The sequence below is a fragment of the Electrona antarctica genome (genome assembly GCF_951216825.1).
Source record: "Electrona antarctica genome assembly, chromosome: 16".
Lineage (NCBI taxonomy): Eukaryota > Metazoa > Chordata > Actinopteri > Myctophiformes > Myctophidae > Electrona > Electrona antarctica.
In genome coordinates this window covers 11,977,990-12,000,678 of record NC_136797.1, presented here as the reverse complement: position 1 = coordinate 12,000,678, position 22,689 = coordinate 11,977,990, and the positions used below count along the sequence as shown (strand labels likewise).

At 41.8% G+C, this 22,689-nt stretch overlaps 1 protein-coding gene across 1 annotated transcript in view; it reads left to right on the top strand.

The window, feature by feature from the left end:
- The window catches only part of LOC306940146 (patatin-like phospholipase domain-containing protein 7), an 85,219-nt gene that overhangs the window by 39,404 nt on the left and 23,126 nt on the right, over window positions 1–22,689 (top strand). The window contains exons 23-26 of the mRNA XM_079525148.1: window positions 350–518; window positions 4,281–4,463; window positions 6,235–6,353; window positions 7,975–8,131. Coding sequence (XP_079381274.1) covers window positions 350–518; window positions 4,281–4,463; window positions 6,235–6,353; window positions 7,975–8,131 — 628 coding nt within the window. The remainder of the gene's footprint in view (window positions 1–349; window positions 519–4,280; window positions 4,464–6,234; window positions 6,354–7,974; window positions 8,132–22,689) is intronic.

Genomic DNA, 22,689 nt, shown 5'->3' with positions numbered 1-22,689 from the left:
CCTCCCTTTTTTTTTGTCCCCGTCTTTTTTTGTCTTTGTCAATCGGCCACTCATCAAATTGAGCTCCAGTTTCTGTACTTGCGTCACTACAAAGCGGACCCAATGCCGTCAAGCTTAACCCATTTTGGGCGGGAACCCCTTTTGGTGTTTTAACTAAGAATTATGTTATACTCTAGCTATTGAAAAATAGCAGATCTACGAGCTCATGAGCTTGTAGGTCTGCTATTTTTGAAAAATCGTGAAAATGCGCCACAAAACTTTGAATACATATACTTTCAGAGGACTTTTTTTTTAATTTCGACGTCAGGCCTAAATGTGTTAACGCTGCGACCCTGTGTCCCCCCCCCAGTGTGCACGAGTACCGTCTGTCCAGCTGGCTCGGCCAACAGGAGGACATCCATCGCATCGTCCTCTACCAGACGGACTCCACGCTGACCCCTTGGACGCAGCGCTGCATCCGCCAGGCGGACTGCATCGTCATCGTGGGACTGGGGGAGCAGGACCCGGCCGTGGGGGAGGTGGGTGTTGGAAATGTCATCTTAACTCCATTTAGACCTGAGGACGATTCTACAAAATGTCTTCTACATCCTGACAGTTTTCTGAAAAAGCTATGTTTCTATGTCAGTCTATGTCAGACCTACATGCTCGTAGCGCGCCACTCGGTGGCGTGCTATGAGCTTGTAGATCTGCTATTTTTCAATAGCTAAAGCATAACATAATGCTAACACCAAAAGGGGTTCCCGCCCAAATGGGTTAACCCATTTAGGCCTGACGATGTCGAAATTTAAAAAAAAAAGTCTTCTACACTCTCAACTCAAGAGCTACGTTATTGTTAAACATCTGCATTGCGTGGCCCTGCAGAGTGACATAACACAATCGATTTATAGCCTACTGATGTAATTGTGTGTTTTCCAATTACCACAGGACGGGGAGCAGGTGGTCGCATTGAACTGTGAAGCTACGCTACATGTATGACCGAGACCACTAGCTCATTGACTGCCAGATTTATGACTTGCTGCGTTTAGCCACTGCCAGTCTTTTTTGGAGCGGAGCCTCCGCTCCATTACGCAACTCTGTCTGTCTGTCTGTCTGTCTGTCTGTCTGTCTGTCTGTCTGTCTGTCTGTCTGTCTGTCTGTCTGTCTGTCTGTCTGTCTGTCCCTCCGTCCGTCCCTCCCTCCCAGCACGGAAAGCTGCAACACGATAACTCATTTCTCGACCGCTTCGGACACGGGAAGGCTCACCGGAACCGGGCCGGCCACCTGACCATGTTCCTGGGGGTTCGGATGTCCCCCGGGGACCCCAATACACTACAGTTGCACCGCTCACTTCACAACACAGGTGTGATTTTTAGTGTTTGCTCACCTTTTAAGTAGTCGCTGGATGTTCATCTTCACTGCGATCGTATGTATCCTTGACCGTTGATAACCCGAGAGACGTTCGCTGCACGTTCGCGAAAAACTAAATTAACACAAAAAAAAAATCTATTGAGCTTAGCATACATAGAAAGAGACCTTGCCTTCAGGCTTGTGGTTTACGAGTTAAGCCATGGACAGGGACCTTTTGACTTTGAAGTTAAATATTAAAAACAAAAAAATATATATATACAAAATGTCAAGAAACCTTGGCCTACTGGCTGCGTGCACAAGGCAATTGGTGCTGATCGATCCAGTGGTTTCCATAATTATCCCTGGACAGACAAACGACTAACAAGAAAAACCCCGGACAAAACAAATGCAATATCCTCTCCCTCCTTGCCCTCGGCCTGGTACAGATAGATATGAATCATGGTTTATGGTGGCCATAGTACTGTATGAGCCTGCGAGGCCAGTGCTTGCCCTTGAAATGCAACGTTGGAATTTTCGGAATAAGGATATATCTGCCAAAATAGACAGACGGAGGTAATCTTCTCTCGGTATGGGTTGTATCGTAGCGATTCTGTTCTATACAGACTATGATAACATTGAACTGAAATGCATTGTGAGTGTTTCTCTCTAAGGGCCACACAATTTGCAAACCACAAGCTGGAATTGATTGGATATTGTTTTTAAAGATTGTTTGTCTTATTATATTCTTGATGAAAGTCTAAGAGCCTTACGCCTTGTTCTAGTCAGTGGGTAAATGGTAAATGGTGCATTTATATAGCGCCTTTATCCACTTTATATAGATTGTGCATTACATTCACCCATTCACACACACATTCATAGACCGATTGCGGCGGAAGCCATGCAAGGTACCAACCAGCACATCGGGAGCAATTTGGGGTTCAGTGTCTTGCCCAAGGACACTTCGAGGATTCGAACCGCCGACCCACGGATCATTGGATGACCTGCTCTACCTCCTGAGCCACAGCCGCCCTTTTAGTCGCCCTTTCAGTTTGTCTTCTGAAGAGTTTGTTTGAGGAGAATGTTTGCCTCCTCCACATTTTCATATTTATCTCTTGCTTGTAATTTATATTTCCTGTCCAGGGGCAGAGCAGACACCACATGAATTGTCACACACGGACTATTAAGCGATGAACCACTGTGTCTGTGTGGAGCCAGCGCTGCTCACCACGCTGGCCAGAGTTTGGCAGAGCCGGTTGATGTGTTTGCTCAGCTTAATCCATTTACACCCGAGGACCATTCTACAAATGCCTTCTAAATCCTGACAGTTTTCTTGAAAACCCTATGTTTCTATGTCGGTCGTTCTCAAACATTTTCATGTCAAGGACCCCCAGCAAATATATGTAATTGGCTGCCGACCCATCTTAAAATATGTTGTTCCAGGGACCCCCCCCCTTCCCCCCAGAAGCAACATTTGGGCCACATTTTCACGATAAAAAAAAAATAGCAGACCTACGAGCTTGTAGCGCGGCACTCGGTGCCGCACTACGAGCTTGTAGATCTGCTATTTTTCAATAGCTAAACTATAACATAATGCTTAAAACACCAAAAGGGGTTCCCGCCCAGAGTGGTTTAATGGTTGTAGTGGCTGTTGAAAAATCTGAGGAGGAGGCTGGGAGGGAAGAGGGGAGGTATATAAGCCGATTCAATGAGTGTGTAATTGCTTTTGCTTGGGGCAACAAAAAAAAACACAAAAAAAAACCTGAAGGATTAAGGAGAAGAAAATGGTTCACTTTCATCAGGAATGCGAGGACAAAAATTGAAGAATTGATCAATATTTCCCCAGTCGCAGAATGAGTCATAGCTCTGCTGATTTTATCCTCCTTTGCCACGTGCCCTGGCCTAGCCCCGGACCTTGCCCGCCCCCCACAGACACTAAACCATTTTAGTGCGCGCCCTATTGACTACAAGGAGAAGTGCAGTGGAGCGTGACCAGGTGGAGAGGTCTGACCTTCCTTGTCGACTGCTCGCGGTTCGTATTGCACCACTAATGAGAAACCTGGTAGCTATATCGCTCTGATGAAAATGGTGGTCTAGCTGGGCCGCCCGCGGCTGACGACGTGACGATGTGTCACGGGTTCGAGTCCCGAGCCCGTCCGGCCTTTGCCGCATGTCTTCACCCCATCTCTCTCCCCCTGTCCTGTCTAATTACTGTACCCTGTCAATTATTTAAATAAATAAACTGTGGCAGATATGGCTTGCACATAACCGAGGGACACGTTAGTTTGAGTTTCCTCGCCTGCAAACACGTTAATCTAATTCCTTTGCTTTTCAACAGTGTAAAACCTTTGAACCGAATCACATACTTAAAATGTAATGTTGAATTGTCGATTTGGAGAGTTGCAACACTTCCGTACTATTGACAACCATATCTATAACCAGCAAATGAGTATTACCCTTTATTTGGGGGGAACAAACCAGTAATACAATGGGGGGATATAAAAGCGTGTGGCCCTGGTTTTTCCCTAGTGGGACTGATCGAGGGTAGCTACTGGGACGTAAGTCGGGACTTGATCAACCCCGGCTGGGTCGCCTGAGTGAGGGGTATGATGTTCGAGAGACCCGAAACCCCCGATGACCTTGGGATACATCACTGTGGAGGACACGTCCCAGGTGCATCCATGCGATGTTTTTGCGAAAGCAGTGAGCAGCTTACTATGGAAGCTAGGCAAAACTGTCTGTCTGTCTGTCTGTCTGTGTGTGTGTCACGCTGTGACACCACCCACCCGCCACCAGAGGGCGCAGCTGTATCACACACAAAAGAAAAAACATACACACACACACACACAGTAGAAAACGTAATTTATTCTAATTGTTGTTGCAATTTACGAGCTGCGTTCGCTTCCTGCGTTCGCGCGTCTTACTTGTTTGTTATGTATGTCTACCTCCATGGGCAGCTGGAGCGCATGTTGGAGAGCAGTGCCGTGCGCGCCCAGAAGCAGCTGGTGTTGCTGCACCGGGAGGACGGCCCGCCGCCCAGAGGCACCGTGGACTGGCTCAACATGCGCAGCTGGATCTCCAGACACCTGCACTTGTCCTGCCCTCGCCGGGTCTTCTCCAAGAGGAGTCTGCCCAAACTGGTACGTTACGTTGTTGTTGTGGTCTTCTCCAAGAGGAGTCTGCCCAAACTGGTACGTTACGGTCTTCTCCAAGAGGAGTCTGCCCAAACTGGTACGTTACGTTGTTGTTGTGGTCTTCTCCAAGAGGAGTCTGCCCAAACTGGTACGTTACGGTCTTCTCCAAGAGGAGTCTGCCCAAACTGGTACGTTACGTTGTTGTTGTGGTCTTCTCCAAGAGGAGTCTGCCCAAACTGGTACGTTACGGTCTTCTCCAAGAGGAGTCTGCCCAAACTGGTATGTTACGTTGTTGTTGTGGTCTTCTCCAAGACGAGTCTGCCCAAACTGGTACGTAACGTACCAGTTTGGGCAGTGGTTGGTGGTTCTCAAACACTTTTCATGTTAACCCATTTTGACCTGAGATCAGATTCTAAAAATGTCTTCTACATCCTGACAGTTTTCTGAAAAAGCTATGTTTCTATGTCAGTCGTTCTTCGATTTTTCAAAAATAGCAGACCTACAAGCTCGTAGCGCGCCACTCGGTGGCGCGCTATGAGCTTGTAGATCTGCTATTTTTCAATAGCTAAAGCATAACATAATGGGGTTCCCGCCCAAAACGGGTTAAGGACCCCCTCCCCCCAAATTGACACCAGTGTTGTTTTTGGCAGCACATTTTGATTTTAGTTTTAGTCCTAGTCTCTTGAATAGTTTTCACTTAGTTTTAGTCACATTATAGTCACCTGGAATGTTTTAGTTTTAGTCTAGTTTTAGTCGACTAAATATCATAAGATTTTAGTCGACTAAATCTACAGTTGATTTAGTCGACTAAAATGTGTTTTGGTGGGCGTTTATGCCGTCGTAATGACTGTTTTTTTTTTACACTTGCTGAAAATATCCGATCTACAAGCTCACAACACGTCGCAGCTTGTAGATCGGATATTTTCAGCATGCAACCAATTGTAAAATGACTTGTAGTGAATCTCTTGTCCACTAGTCCCTTCCTAACATTTTAGTCTAGTTTTTATTTGTTGACGAAATTGTCAGTATATTTAGTCTTAGTTTTAGTCACCATGGCATAGTTTTCATTTAGTTTCCATTTAGTTTTCTTCAGTGGAAAAAGGTAGTCGACGGACATTTTTCGTGACACTGATTGACACTTATTAGCCCCGTGGTCCCCCATTTTGAAAAGGTAGGACGAACCCAAGGACTATTGAAAGAGGACGGGAAGCGAAGACCTTACGGTGGACTCCATGTTGCTCCCTGGAAGGAGAGAAACATGCGCAATGGGCTATATGCAGCCAACACTTCCGCGTTCAGCTTCCTTGGTCTCAACTGCGCATGTTTCATTCCTTCCAGGGAGCAACATGGAGTCTTCGCTTCCCGTCCTCTTTTAATAGTCCTTGGACGAACTCCATGAGAGAAGATTTGTCTATGCTCTAGCATTATTTTCATTTGAAGGACCCCCACTTTGACATGCATGAGGTCACGGACAGACCCCTATTTAATGGGATTTCTGGGACCCCAATTTTTTTTCGTAAAATCAATGTTAATTTAACTCTTGAGAGTTACACTCAGAGTGTACAAATGTCCCATAAAATTAATTTAGCTCCTATCGTTTTGCTGGGGACCCCCACACACACACACACACACACACACACACACACACACACACACACACACACACACACACACACACACACACACACACACACATACACACACACACACACACACACACAATCATTCAATGTTCTCCTCCTCTCTCCTCTTCTGTCTCTTCTCTCTCCTCTCTCAGAGAGAGATGTACCAACGTGTGTTCCTGAAGCCGGCCGACCGCCACTCAGACTTCTCCCGCCTGGCCAGGGTCCTCACCGGCAACACTATTGCCCTCATCCTTGGAGGAGGAGGAGCGAGGTAACAAAACACCCTATCTAGGCCTGTCACAACTGTTACATAATCACCTAAATCATAATTATTTGAGATAAATCACACTTATTTTGATTGAATAATCACCATAGTCGTTTCCATGTAAAAAAAAAACAAATAAAACAAACCCACACTACACCCCTTGCTAGCAATTGAAAGAAAATGTACCATACATTTTAATTAGTAACAATAGTCTCGTCACTGCTTCCTTGCTTCTTCTTTTTTTTTTTTTTTTTGAGATTTGTTTTGGGGCTTTTTATGCCTTTATTGATAGGGAACAGTACTCCGACAGGAAAGGGGGAGAGAGATGGGGAGTGACTCGCGAAGCAAGGAACGCAGGCGTTGTTGCCTGGATCAACGACAGGTCTGCTCCAGGTCTGCTCAAGAGGGGCGCAACAACGCAAGCGTAAAAAAAAAAGCTAAACAGAATCCAGGTCTGGTAGAGTCGCGGGCGTGTGCACGAAACGAGCATGTGCGCAACAAATTCACGGGACCGCGTTCACGTAAATACGCTTGCGTTGTCGCACCGCGACTGCTCCCCAGTGCTCCGCGCAAAAACACAGGTCTCATTGAAAACGAACTATAGGCGTGTTATATCGCTTCACGTTTGAAAGGCCCTTTATACTGGATCTCTTGTCCACTAGTCACTTCCTAACATTTTAGTCTAGTTTTTATTTGTTGACGAAATTGTCAATATATTTATAGTTTTAGTCATCATGGCTTAGTTTTTATTTAGTTTCCATTTAGTTTTCGTCAGTGAAAAAAGGTAGTTTTAGTCGACGAAATCAACGCTGCTTGAACTGTATTCAAAATAAATGAGGAGGAAAGAGTTGTTTATTTTACAGCATCCAAACAATGTGTCGTAGACTTGGTTTCCTTTCCTACGAGTTCTGAATTCCTTTTCTCATTTAGTTTCACCTCTTCTCCTTTGTCTGTCTTGTCTTTGTTTTTGTATTCAAGGTGCGTCAAGGTTGGTCGATTGTTTTTTGTTTGTTTTAGTGCTTGTCTCATTTCTTTCATGCAAATACTATTGTGTTGACATTTCATTTCTTTTTTTGTTTTATAGTTTTTTCATGCAAGAGGCAAAGAGTAGAATGAACAACATCTAAAGCGATAGCAGCAACAGATGGAAATGTGGGAATCCGAACGTGGTGCAATACAAATCTCCTTTTTCAAACGAATTAAGAATTATAATGAAACGCACAACTCGAGTGTATCGCAGATTCGCACCCTCAGTTTTTTTTATAATTCGACTTCTGACATTTGCATCCCATTCGGAATGTACTTCCAATTCCACGCTACAGGAATCTCCTCGTCACTAATGTCAAGATGGCTCCACTAATGATTTTTGCAAATGACACCACGGGCCTCCGCTGACATGATAATGGATATCGAGTCGTTGTCACAATTCACACTCCTCTGACCTTAATGATCCTGCTAGTGTCTGGAGTATATGGCTGTGTCTGGGTTGTGAATGTCTAGGTGCATGTGGTGCTGACTGCAAAATAACAGTCTGCACTAAAGCCGGTTTCCCCTTTTTTCTGTGCATCGCGTCACGCTCTCTTACTGTCTTCCGTTTTGCTCTCGCTCTTCTCTTCTCCTCCCCCAGGGGCTGTTCCCAGGTGGGCGTGCTGCGCGCGCTCTGCGAAGCGGGCATCCCCGTTGACCTCATCGGCGGCACCTCGATCGGTTCCCTGATGGGCGCGCTGTACGCCGAGGACCGCAATCACAGTCGCATGAGGATGAGGGCCAAAGAGTGGGCCATGGTGAGACCATCCCCAATGCTGTCTAATCCAGTCTTAGCTGTGCCGTCGCAATTTATTTCACTGCACACATGATAGTTGCCCAATGGCAGTGGTGTAGTACATTTTCTCAAGTATTGCACTCAAGTACAATTTTGAGGTATGGTTTTACTTTAGTGGAGTATTTGAATATTTCAAAAATATTTGTACTTTGTTGTGTAACTAGTAAGCAACGAGTACTTAACACCTTGAGGGCCTATTTAATCCATTAATAAAATGTGCCCATCATTTATAGCGCCCGGACCACTTTTACCGGCGCACCGGAAATTGTTGTGAATGTCTGTGTAGCAGCTAACAATAGCCACACCACTCTAGAGTCGATCGACAACAACGGGAGGTAAGAATACATCTATCGCGACTGGACCGCGGAGCGCCATCATAATTAGACGGGATGATTTAGATCGCGAGTTATGTAATGGCAGCTTTTGATATTACTATTAGTAAGTAAACATCATCAGGAAGAAGCAGGACTCAACCATCAGGATTCGAACTCCATTATTTTATTGTATATGTCATCACACCAGAGAGAGACTAGTGTCTCCCTCCAGAGCTTCCCCCAGCACCCCCCACACACATGTCCCACACATATTTTATACTTTCAGCAGTGTACAGAGTTTCAGGAGTAACAAGAGATGGTCCTGCCTTAAATGGACTCTATTCTATAGTTAACTCACACAGTTTGAAATAGGTTTACATGAGTCAGCAGTCTCTAATGAGTTGGTCAGTGAAGAACAGGTGGTAATTAGAGTGTCCAAACTTGATGAGTCAACCAAAGACCCAGAAGTTGAAATAGAGAACTATTCTTTGATCAGAAACGACAGAAACAGGCATGGTGGTGGCGTGTGTATGTATATTCACAAAGACACTGAATATGTTACTCGTACTGACTTACAGCATGATGAAATTGAAACTGTGTGGGTTGAATTAATTTTCAAAAAAGCTAAATCAGTATTAGTGGGCACCGTCTACAGACCGCCTGACCAACATGGGTTCTATGATATACTTGAGGGGTGCTTAGCTGAGGAGGAATGTGTAGAGAAAATCCTGATTGGCGACTACAATACAGACATGCAACGAAAGGAAGCACCTGTGTTTAAGTCATTCAGTAAGTTCTGTGATCTACATAGTGTCAGTCAGCTAATTACCCAACCCACTAGAGTGTGTGATTCTACTCAAACTGTCATTGATCTCATTCTGTCCTCGGACAAATCCAGAATCTCCAAGAAAGGGGTTATTGTATGTGGGCTTAGTGATCATTTTATGATATTCTGTACCCGCAAAATACAAAAACTTAAGACCGGCTGCCACAAAACAGTCATATCAAGGGACCTCAAAACCTACTCTAGTGAGGTCCTTAACCAAGTATTGGAGAGTCTGGATTGGTCCGATGAGCTTAAAAGCACACATGTCGAAGAAGCTTGGCTTGGCTTCAAAACCAAATTTACATCAGTACTGAACAACATGGCTCCTTTGAGAACCACCAGGGGCAAAACCCGCTCGGAACCATGGATGAATTCGGACATACTGGCTGCAATGAAAGCCAGAGACAAAAAATGCTCTGAAGTTCTAAAATGCAAGTCAAAGCTAGCCAAGCGCTTCGACAGTGTTCGCCAAGCTCGTTTGAACAACCTAAATACACAACGAATCAAACTACGAAACAGTGTAACTGCCATGACCAAATCAGCTAAAAGTAACTTCATTAATGATAAAGCTGAGGAAAACAAAAACAATCCTCATGAGCTCTGGAAGCTACTAAACAATCAACTAAGCTATGGTCAGAAACTAAAAACCAGATTTTCGAACATAAACATCAAATCTGACAACACTCTCATCACTGACAACCTTGATGTGGCCAACTACTTGAATATCTTCTTTACAAACATATCAACAACTCTGGTTAACAAACTGCCCTCCCACTCTGGGCTCTTTGGTGTAGAGCACATTACAACCTTCTACAAAAACCTAGGTGTTTGTAAAGACGATTTTAAACTAGTTATGGTAACAACTGATGAGGTAATTAAGAAACTGAGTGCCCTCCAACCCCACAAGGCCACAGGACATGACAACATTCCCTCCAAATTTCTCAGAGACTCAGCCATCTCTATAGCTCCAATCATCACCCACATAGTAAACCTCTCCATCAAACAGGGACAGGTCCCCCAAGATTTCAAACTGGCCAAAGTAACCCCCTTGCACAAGAAAGGGAGTAAATTAGACCCCGGCAACTACCGCCCTATTTCTATTCTTAGTTCCATCTCGAAAGTGATGGAAAAAATAGTCTATGAACAGGTTGAAAAGTATCTTGCCACTAATAAATTATTGTACGAGTTCCAATCTGGCTTCAGAACATCCCACTCCACTGACACATGCCTCCTCTATTTGAGCGACCACATCAAACAAGAGGTGGACGCTGGCAAATACTGCGGCATGGTCATGCTGGACCTCCAAAAGGCTTTTGACACCGTGAACCACTCCATACTGGTTAACAAGCTAAAAGCAATTGGTTTCGATAGCACATCAGTGAGCTGGATGCAATCCTACCTGGAGGGGAGAGAACAGATGGTGGAAGTGAACGGAACACTGTCCCCCCCCCTCCCAGTGAGCTGTGGCGTTCCACAAGGAAGCATACTAGGGCCTCTACTGTTCCTAATATATGTAAACGACATGACTTCAGCCTGTGACTGCAACTTGTTCCTGTTCGCAGATGACTCAGCACTGCTGGTCTCGGACAGGGACAAACTGCAGGTTGAAAATGCCCTCAGCTCTGAACTCGGTAAAATCTGCACCTGGCTCGCTGATAACAAACTATCTTTACACCTGGGAAAAACTGAATCCATTCTCTTTGGCTCTATTAGTAATCTCAGCAAGGCAAATGGCTTCTTGGTTAGAGTGGGTGACAATGTTATCACACGTAAAGATGAAATTACCTACCTAGGTTCCATCCTGGAGGCTAATCTTTCCGGTGATAAAATGGCCACCAACGTAATCAAAAAAGTCAACCATAGAACAAGATTCCTCTACAGGATCTCCTCACTGGTCAACAAAAACACCTTGAAGACCTTAACAGGAGCCCTTGTACAGGGTTTCTTTGACTATGCATGCACCTCCTGGTACCACAGCACCTCAAAGGCCCTTAAAACCAGGCTCCAGACTTCCCAAAACAAACTGGTCAGGCTCCTACTTGATCTAGCCCCCCGAACCCACCTCACCCCTGCCCACTTCGACAGGCTGGAATGGCTTAGGGTCGACGACAGAGTACAGCATCTTGCAATGGGTCTGGTCCACAAGATTCGATACACCACCAAGATACCCATGTACCTGTCTAGATACTTCCTTAATGTTAACGAAGTCCACACCCACAACACCAGAGGGAGTGCAACGAACCATGTACAACCCAGATTCGGCACAAACAAGGGACTAAATTCTTTTCGCTCCTATGCCACTAAAATGTGGAACGCCCTACCAACTGTCATTAAGACATGCGAATCCCTTGACTCTTTCAAAACCGCTCTCAAAGGGCACCTACGGACGGCTGCAATTCGAAACTGGCCCCTGTAAAATCGGAATCCCTCAAACACGAACGCAATGACAACACAAGAGACGGTCGCGGCCACACAGCCAACTCAAGGTATGGCCACTGAGCCAACTTGGGGACCCAACGCAAGGACAACACAAGAGATGGTCACGGCCACACAGCCAACTCAAGGTACGGCCACGGAGCCGACTTGGGGACCCAACGCAGCTCCTCCAAGGAAAACAAACAATTTAACGGAGCTGAACGTGAATCCCCCCCCCCGCCCCCCCCCTTTTTTTCCCCTCACTGTTTATTTTTCTTTTCCCTTTTTACCTCCTTTTTGATGAATTCTTTTTTGATGAATTCCTGTTCTGTCTATAGAAGTGTCTATTTGTACGTCTCTAAATGTTTTGATGATTTGAACATGGTGGACCCTGTTGGAAACAAGTGTAATGCTTAATTGGGTCGTCCACTCACAGTTAACAGCCTTTGTATTGAGTTTGTGCTTGAAATGTACTGTAATTCTGCAAACTGTTAATAAATTCTTCAATCAATCAATCAAAGTTAAGTATCATCTACTAGTAGGCTACATTCAATGAATCAATACCATAGTGTTTATATGCATTTTTGCCACTACATTCCATCCTATTTCTCGTTGTAACTGAAAACCTCAGTTACATGTACACCAGAAAATACATATAATAACATTAGAATCATAATTCACTGGGATACAATCATGAACAAACATTCAACTATATTGTTATGTACATGTGTGATGACAGTGACAAATAGCATTGCGCATATGCTATCAGTCACCCAGTCCCACACGGTGTAGTCAACAATAATTATTTGGTTAAATAGACACCATTGACAGTATAATTTCACCTCCAACATATCTAAAACTCACTGGACATTTTGGCATATTTTTGATAATGCTATGCTTTTTGTTAAACAATGACCCTATTGGTCTGAACTCTGAATATAAGACTACGTTTTTGTTTGTTTGTTTCTTTTCAATGGAACTATCTTGGCCCTGTGACTGTTTTAGACTCATACTGGTCTTGACATAAAAGTCCTGATTTGAGAATTCCTCACAGCAAATAAAACATAAAACATTAAAAACTGTAAATAGAATTAAACATAATTAAATAATTAACATGACTTCAAATATTTCAATGTTCCAATAAACTTTAAACACTCAAAAACACAAAAAAATGAAATAGAATTAAATTGAATTAGAATGATAAAAATGAAATAGAATTTAATAGAATTAGAATGATTAAAATGAAATAGAATTAAATAGAATTAGAATGATTCAAATTAAATAGAATTAAATTGAATTAGAATGATAAAAATGATAAAAATGAATTACACTAAAAAATGAAATAGAATTAAATATAATTAGAATGATTAAAATGAAATAGAATTAAATATAATTAGAATGATTAAAATGAAATAGAATTAAATAGAATTAGAATGATTAAAATGAAATAGAATTAAATTGAATTAGAATGATAAAAATGATAAAAATGAATTACTCAAAAATGAAATAGAATTAAATATAATTAGAATGATTAAAATGAAATAGAATTAAATATAATTAGAATGATTAAAATGAAATAGAATTAAATATAATTAGAATGATTAAAATGAAATAGAATTAAATTGAATTAGAATGATAAAAAGGATAAAAATGAATTACACTCAAAAATGAAATAGAATTAAATATAATTAGAATGATTAAAATGAAATAGAATTAAATAGAATTAGAATGATTAAAATGAAATAGAATTAAATAGAATTAGAATGATTAAAATGAAATAGAATTAAATAGAATTAGAATGATAAAAATGAAATAGAATTAAATAGAATTAGAATGATAAAAATGAAATAGAATTAAAATATATATACATGTTCCAATATCACTCTGGCTGTTTGTTTTCACACCCAGATAAAATAAATTAAAATAAGAATCTAATATTCCCAATAAATATCCCCTTCTCCCCCCCTTAGTTTGTGAGTAACTTTCACAGAATAATGGTTAGATGAATAGCCCTGCAGAAACCACCATCAAACCCATTTAGAAAGCCGCACACAAACTAAGAGCTAAAACATGTACAGTATACTCAAGGTGAGGTTTAATCCCTATTAATACTATCTCCATCAGTTCAACATTTTCTGCAATATATTACTCGATAACCTAAAGCCTACGGGTTACTTTAACTTTATTTTTTATATATCATCACGTGGAATTTGCTTTCGCATTTCGTTACATGGAAATAAAAATAAGTACTTCTCCCACACAACCATCCTTCTCCGTTCTCTACACTGGCTCCCCGTAGCGGCTCCCCGTAGCGGCCCGCATCCAGTTCAAAACCCTGGTGTTAGCCTATAGGGCAGTGAAAGGAACAGCTCCTTCCTATCTCCGGGCTATGGTCGATGCCTACACCCCTGCCCGACCACTTCGGTCTGCCACCTCGGGGCGACTGATTGCCTCGTCACTCAAGGGTCCTTCTGGCCGATCCACACGGTCACGACTCTTTTCTGTTCTGGCCCCACAGTGGTGGAATGAACTCCCCACTGATGTTAGGACAGCAGAGTCACTGCCCATATTTCGCCGCAGGTTGAAAACCCACCTCTTCAGGAAACACTACCCTTCCTCTCTGCCTGACCTACTTGTTGTTAACTAGTTGTACGAACGCTTGTTTTCTATTGTTGTATTGTTTATTGGATCTTGTTTAGTCGATACACTTAATTGTTTTAGCTCATGCTCATTTGATTTAGCTATTTTGTCTCATCTGGTTAAGGAAATAGGTAGCTGATATATTGCACTTTTACCTTAGCGCTAGGTATACTCTTGGTTGCTTGTTTTTGCAGAAAATGCACAAAAAACTTCTTTGGATAAAAGCGTCTGCTAAATGACTGTAATGTACTTGCCACATGGCATTTTTTCCTCACGTGGTGCGTTTAGAACCGAGACTTACTTAACATCTATACCTAGTAATAGCAGAATAATGGACAGGAGACAAAGTAATATTGGACATCCAACCTTGTGGAAAAGCCATCATAAATGTTTTGGTATTTGGTAATGTTCAGTATTTTGGTCTGTCTCACCCACACACACAAGCACACACAGGCGACCTCTGTGAACCCTGCCACCCCAGACAGATGAGTCAATTTGTTTATCTATTTAGTGCATGTGTGTGGATATACAGGTTCCAATAACAACTTACTCACATTTTCTGACGTTATTCTCCTAATTTAGGCCTATTTTAACTAACAATTAAAAAACATTTGTATTATTAATTAGACTATAATTTTTGGATTGGATTTCACTGTGATATTTAAGGAAGTTATCTAAAATACTCATATGATCACTATTAACCTATATATTTATTTTTAAATGACAATGAATAGAACGTATAAAGAAAATCAAACCGTTTAGGACATAAGGACATGAACCTTCATGGATCCCACTCTGCATGTCATGGATTGGTGCATGTTGTATTAACACGGTCACCTGGTCCATATTGCTATGGGGCCCATGGAGCCTGATGTGGGGCCATGCAGTAGATGTGGTCCACCCCGTTGTGGATCGTAGGCCGCTGCATTGCCACCTGGCTCATAGTTGTATGGAACAGGCCCTGTCCCATACTGGTCTGCTCTGTCATATGGGTCACTGTTTCCTCTTTGTCTTTGTTTCCATTTACGGCTCCTGATACTCCTATGTGACTGATGATTTTGTTGTCGCTGTTCTCCCTGTGGCTGGTGCAGGTTCTCATAGAACATCAGCTGTGCTGTCTCCAATTTCTTCTTTTTCATGAAGTCCTGTGAGAGTGCGTTCCTCTCAGCATGCAATGCGTGACCCCACACCTCAGTCAAAGGTCGGGTTTCCCAGCCAATGCAAGAGGTCATAACACTGTAGATTGCAGGGAGCAGGCCATTGATCAAGGAGGTTTTTAACAAGTCATTGTAAGCGGGGTTGTCTAGTGGCACACCACAGTGCTTCTGAAAGCAGTTCTCCAGTCTATTTCTGTAGGTGTCACAGGTTTCATCAGGCCATTGCTTAGTGCTGTGAATCTTTGGCCAATCAGTGGGTACTGGAAATGCTGCTTTGATGCTGTCAAAAAGACCACTGTGATTCAGCAGCTGTCCAGTGACAATGTGATTTTGTGCTCCATTCACATCAAAATGTTCCCTGAGATGTAGCCATTTTAATCCAAAGACTTTGCGAAATACAGATTCGAGCATTCTTGCCGATGGCTCATACATCTCAATCAAGTCTAACACAGCTGCACACCAGCGCTCTGTCATAGAAATCTGTTTGGTCAAGTCATAAAAGAAAGTAAAGATAGTTAACAGCTTCCCATAGCTTAGTTTCCCATGGGTGAAATGATCTCCTTAAATGTATAACTCAGTGTATCCCACATTTCCTCGACATTTCCCCCATTTATTCATTTAAGAACACAAACACCCATATCACACCCCACTGAACGTAGAAGTAGGCAAAACGACCCTGAATTCACAATCAGGTAAAAAATTCCCACATGGCTCTCTGTAAGTCTTTCAGAGCAACCGCCCTCGGGCCTACGTTACACAGCGTCACAACCATAACAAGGCAAAGCCAAAATAACATACATCAAAACGTCGTAGCCCTCAGACCAAAAAACATCTCCCCTCAGACCAAAAAACATCTCAGCACCAGAAAATGTCCGTTCAGAACTGTCCACTTTGCACACATCACAGACAGTGTACTGCAGGTGCCATGTGGTCCACACCGCACAGAGCAATCCAAACCGGAAGTAGCTCTTTCACAGAGCTCAAAGCACCAATGTGCATTACATCCACAAGCCCCAGACATGTCGTGAGCTTGCAGATCGGCCATTTGACAGAACTGCACACGTCACAGCCTTCCAAAAGACCAGAAATTGTCACCGCACAGGTGATGCAACATCATTCAGAAACGGCTCCCGAGCACATGATCGCAGGATTCAGAGTCCAGAGTGCTAACAGCACTTGATCCCCCAGTGTAGGGACATCAGCGTGGACACGTCGCGGACAGCAGACTAACCACTCATTTCTGAAAAAGAAAGAAAACCAATGTGAGTAATATGTCATTAACCACACCTAACCGGAGCCGGGCATTCATTCAAGATGGCCCCTGACCTTATATAAATCACGGGTCCCGCTCCGTGGGCATGCCTGCATTTAAGCCCCCAGCCTGCAGGAGCAGTCACAGCAACCCCTGGTCCATTTCGTCAATTATATTATGGGTATGTTAAGTCGGGTCTTGAACCTAACCTGCATTAATCAATCGTACTTATCTTCTGTCCACAACAATCAGCTGGCACATTATTACCTTGTGTTATCTCAACATGGATAGGCATAATAAGCTTTGGCTTGATCATGTAACACAACCGTCTTTTAAACACGGAAATGTAAGTACCAAAATTAACTATTCATTCATAAACCAGTCTATACATACTATCATTCATTCAACCCGACTCCGCATCTAAGTGGACCTTAGTTAGTTGACTTAATTGACAACTTCTCATAATACATATTCCATATCATCCCCAAACGATACTTAGCCATGTCATCAGATCCACTTCATCATTCGTCATGTTATTCCAACACGACTCTTCTCATTATTATGGAGCTGAAAGAAAAAAACTACAACACCATTGAAAAACCCTACTCTACCTGGATCACATTTCCTTCGCTATGTCATCTCCAGCTCAGATACAGTCACATTACTACTAATTTCAATGTTGATGGTGGACTCAATACTACGTAGCTACAGCAGCAATAAACATGTATTATCGAATTTTATTTACTGCTAGTCCACCACTTCTCAATGCCCTTTCTGACCAGCCCTTTCTGACCAGGCAGCTATGCACAGCTCCAACGTACAACTCTAACTCTCAGTAAGCATATGTGTGTTTGTGCAACTATCTATTGCGTAGATATCTTATCTCTGAACACATTCTTATATGTCTCTTTAGTATGGCATCATCAAACAATACCGTTGTTCAGAACTAATCGCATAACTGCAACAGAACATGATTTAGAACATCCTCCTATGCTCAATTATTCCACCAGGAAACATCAAGTTGTTGCATATCTTACTTACGTAATACTCACAGATTCGACTTCCAAATCCAATGACTTCTGCAAACACAGCAAGATATTCGGCGCACATGCACACATGCACAATTTCAATTTCCGTCAGAGATTAGTCAATTTCGTTAGTAACACCATGCAAATCTGGATCGCTCCACCATGAACCTAAGAAACTTGGATCAGAATATTCATACAGGAAACATAACAATTTTAGTACACTCTTATACATACTTTTGTTTGTTTCAAGGCGTCCCTCGAAAACAAACCCTTCTTTGTCCTGATTTAAATACACCACATAGCACTCCTATTTCTGTATCAAACAAAGCTGTCATATAAGTGTACACAAAAGAAATCCCTGTCTCAGGTTAACGTTCCACCATCGGTCTTACCAGAGTTTTTAGATAATTGAACAATGCGTGATGGCTCATCAATATGATACTCCACCTTGGGGTGTCCAAAAAATAGATCACAATATGACCATCTAATCCAACTACAATATGTCTTAATAACGTAACTCATACAGCCAATAAAATAATTTAAACAATAGAGACTTTTGTTAACATGTTACTCAAAGTTGTCAATGGGTCTTCCTCTTCCTGCTCAAATCCTTATTTATTTAATATTTAAATGACTACTGCTCAGCTCATACCTGCTCTTACTATTGTAGCCTACTAATGTATCCTTCTACTGATATGTTCGCACTATTGGTGAGATGCGAAAATACTTTCCGCTGTACTTTACTTGTATTGTACACTGACAATACATTGAATCTCATCTCATCTCATCTGTGACACACATTCCATTTATCAATTTAAATTCACCGGTCTTGAAGACTATAGCACAATATAGTGTCAACCAAACTGTCATGCATCATTACAAATACTACTCAAATCAATTGTTATTTAACAAAACTATGCCTGCAATATACTGTACTTGCATCATGACCTTCATGACTACAGGACATTCTTTAAGAATGATTCTATCTTAACTGTCCTTATTTGAGTGAGCGTAATTACTGCACACACATGCTGAAGTGATTCAATGATCTATCTCACTTATCTAGTACTATAGGCCTACTATTGAACTCCACCAATTTATTAGTATTGTAGTATCTGACCCGAGCAGCTGATCATAGTATGCCTTTACATTCAGCCATACGGCTAACACCTGTAGCACAGCCTAAATAAACTATTCACTTTTAGGTGCATTCTATTCTGAGGTAAATATGAGATATCCTCTTTGCTCTTTACTAAACTTCTGTGTACAGAAGGACAAGGGGTTTTTTGTTGTGTCTTGCCCATGTTGTAAAGTCATAAACATTCAAATAGCACTAGGCCAGCTGTTTTCCTTAGGTCTATCCTTTGTCAAGATAAGGTCAAGATAAGATCAGATCCTGGGGCACAAGTCAAAACCCATTTTAAGAGGTTTACTAGACCAACCACCCATTTCTTTACATAGCAGCTATAATTTTCTATTTTTTGTCAATATGCATCTGTCAATTTTTACCAACACCTCTCTCCATCCCTACAGAGAGAGAAAATACAGCTTCTTGCTAGCCACAAAAATCTGCATAGTTTCCACGGTGTAGTCACAAAATCAGATGTCCAAACATATACTCCATTTCGTTGCAGAAGTCAGGAACAGCTACGCCTTGTATTGAACACAGTTCCTTTTCACGCTGCCAGTAACATGGGGTGCCCAGCCCCATCACGCAGTCGTCTCCGTACAGTTCAGTGTCAATAAGTGTCCCAAAGTCCATTGCATCATCCACACTTCCCACAGTGGTGCCCGCGGCCACACTGGAAAAAAATCAACCCAGTATATGTGGCTTGTAGCCTGTACCCAGCCTGTACCCCTCTCTCAAGGTAACGGATCAAGAGTAGGCTTACCTTGACAAATGCATATGTTCTGCACAACTGCACAACTGCAAACAACTATTCTAAATTATCACAATTATAGCTGCTATTACTCTAATAATTATATTCCATATGTGATATAGCTTTTTTGTTCTTACCTAATGTAAGTCGCTCTGGATTAAGAGCATCTGCTAAATGCCTAAATTGTCCATATTTCAATTTATCTGAATTTCTCAGATCCTCGCAAAAGATGTCACCAAATCGAACATCGTCACACTATTCCTATTTGCCAAACAGTGACTGCTTGTTAGCCTGTGATAGGCCTAAAGAAGGTTCTTAAAGGCCAACATGTTATCCTCGATAAATGCAATCATTTGTATCAGGCAGATATCTTTTATGTGCACTTGTCATGCACTTTAAGACATACAGTACAGTACATGATCAGGTCTCTGGCTCAGATACCACAAAACTAACTTTTGCCTTCTAGGTGTTGGCCGTGGGGCACAGTTTTACGGCCACATTTCCTATAATCTCACTGAGAAAACAACTCTTGGGTTCTTCACTAATAAGGGTCAATAAACCACAGGGGTGCAAACTCAACAAATGGTTGCTTGGAGCTGATAATCTGTAGACCTTTACAAATGACAGTTACAAAATGTAACTATCTTGGGAAGTAACCCTTTACATTCTCATTAGGGAACACATACTTACAGATGTTCCCTTATTAAAACCCAAATACCTAATTTACAATTTACTAATGGCTTGGTCAATGTCTATCTATCTCAAGCCAAATGGGCTTTCCTGTCTTTTCTTTTTAAATCCTGTCACATGCTGTGGGTCACTTTTCTCCTCTCCTGCCTGAAATAAACTCATTACAACAGGGGGGGTAATTATCTCACAAAAATGCTGTGACCCACCCCCTTCTAAACTGATAACCAAGGGTTAAGAATAGTTTAACAAACACAGCTGGTTTTAGCTAGCTTAGGGCTCTTTAAATGTAAACATTTTTAGCATCAACACTATTCCTACCTTTTCACTACTAATCAGACTATATTTTAAACAACATGCTTGCAGAACTGCTATTCTTAGAACACTTTAACCTATCATTACACACTATATCAAATGTATCATCTTGATAATCGTATTTCACTAGTCACTGTCCTAATAATTTCCTTTAAAAAGAAAATATATGTGCTCCATTTTACTCAAAAATACGTCAGGGGCAAATATATGTGCAATTTTACCAATGTAATAGTATGTAATAGTTAATTACTACTTAACTATTTAAAATGTATAAGACCAATGTTAGAACATCAGCTGATCAGAACGAGGTAATACACTATTTTATCAATAGTCGTTATAGCTACCATTTTCATGAGGGTATTAACCCCACACTATAAATTATAGTGAAGTTAATAGACTAGGCTATCGCGGTTACTATATCTACCCAAAATACTTTTAGCTCCACGTTCTGACACAGACAATGTCCACAATGCACTTAACTGTTTAAAAACAATGCCCACTATATGTGGTACGGATATGTTTAAGGAAATCTGTAAGTTGCTGCTATTTTACATTCCTGTTCCCATCCATCTGCCTAAACATGTCGCACCATGGTGTCATGGCACCATGCCTCTTAAATCTAGATTACAGGGGATGACCATTTAGTAATATATTGGTATATATTTTAGAAATCGTACAATTTATCTTACTTGTCCTTACTACAAAAATAATTTTAAAGACCCAACCTGGCTCAATGAGCAACAGCTGGGTTCACATGTAACATATGAGGGTCTGTTGATCAATTAGGTCAGATAAGGAGAGCTGCTCAAGGCAGCGCTGTGGGCCACATCTCAGGTCTTATCCTATAGCGATACTATTTTCACTCTAAAGCAATACAAATACATATAGTATTTCCTTTTTTCTCATCATACACATGTACACATGTCAACATACACACATCAGATCACTCTTTAGACATATGTGTTTTACCATAACTTCCTATAATTCCTCATCTAGGGGATTTCAACACTTGATTTAAAAAGTATTTATCTATTTCCAGTTATACTAATTATTATTTCATTACAATTTCCATATCTATCTTTACTTTAGGCTCTAGGCTGTTAACTATTTAACATCACTTTTCCAATTACCTCTCACTCCTTTTCTGTCTCACACTGTCTGCCTTTCACACACTTTCACTCACAGGCAGACCACTCCATTCAACACTCAATCAGTTGTCATGACAGACCATTCACATTCACTTTCAAACGATATATCCATACATAGCGCTTCACAATTGTTTTATGCTTTTGCTAGCAAAGGTACCCTAGTAGCTACGAACTTAGGCAAGACAACTTGTCTCCCTTTTTAGGCCATACATTTAACACTCACAGACACTTAGGACAATACACACACACACAGCTAGCTTTGCTTGCTCCCTTAGGCAAACAGGACCCTCAAGGCTGAACACCAGTTCACCTTTTATCAGACAACCGGCGACTTAAGTCCCAGTCTCTGTACATACGCGCATGTTTCAGGCAAGACTTTTATGTCTCCCTAGGCCTATCCTATATGTGATCACAAATTCATCATTGATACTCTAAAACTCTGAATAGCTCAACTCAGCACAAACACCAAACAGATTCCCAAGTACTCACGGTGGAATTTTGACCAACAGCAACAGACAGCACTCTCCCTTCCTGTCGGCCAACACACCGCGGCACAGCACCGTTCACCCTTATCTCGGTTGGACCTCCAAAATGTCATAGAAATCTGTTTGGAGAGCACTCATAACAGTTAAACAAAATAATGAGACAGACACAATTCAGAGTTTAACAGTATTAGAATCTTGTATTCGAATACGGAGTCAGATTAAGCATTAGCAAAGGAACGTCCATCCTGACTCCCAGAACTCAGTCAGGTCTCAGCTTATATACACGTCCGACCCCCCCCTCAGGAGTAGGTGGGTCTTAACAGCTGAGACAATGGGAAGACCCTTCCCTCAGACCACAAGTCATAGGTCAAGT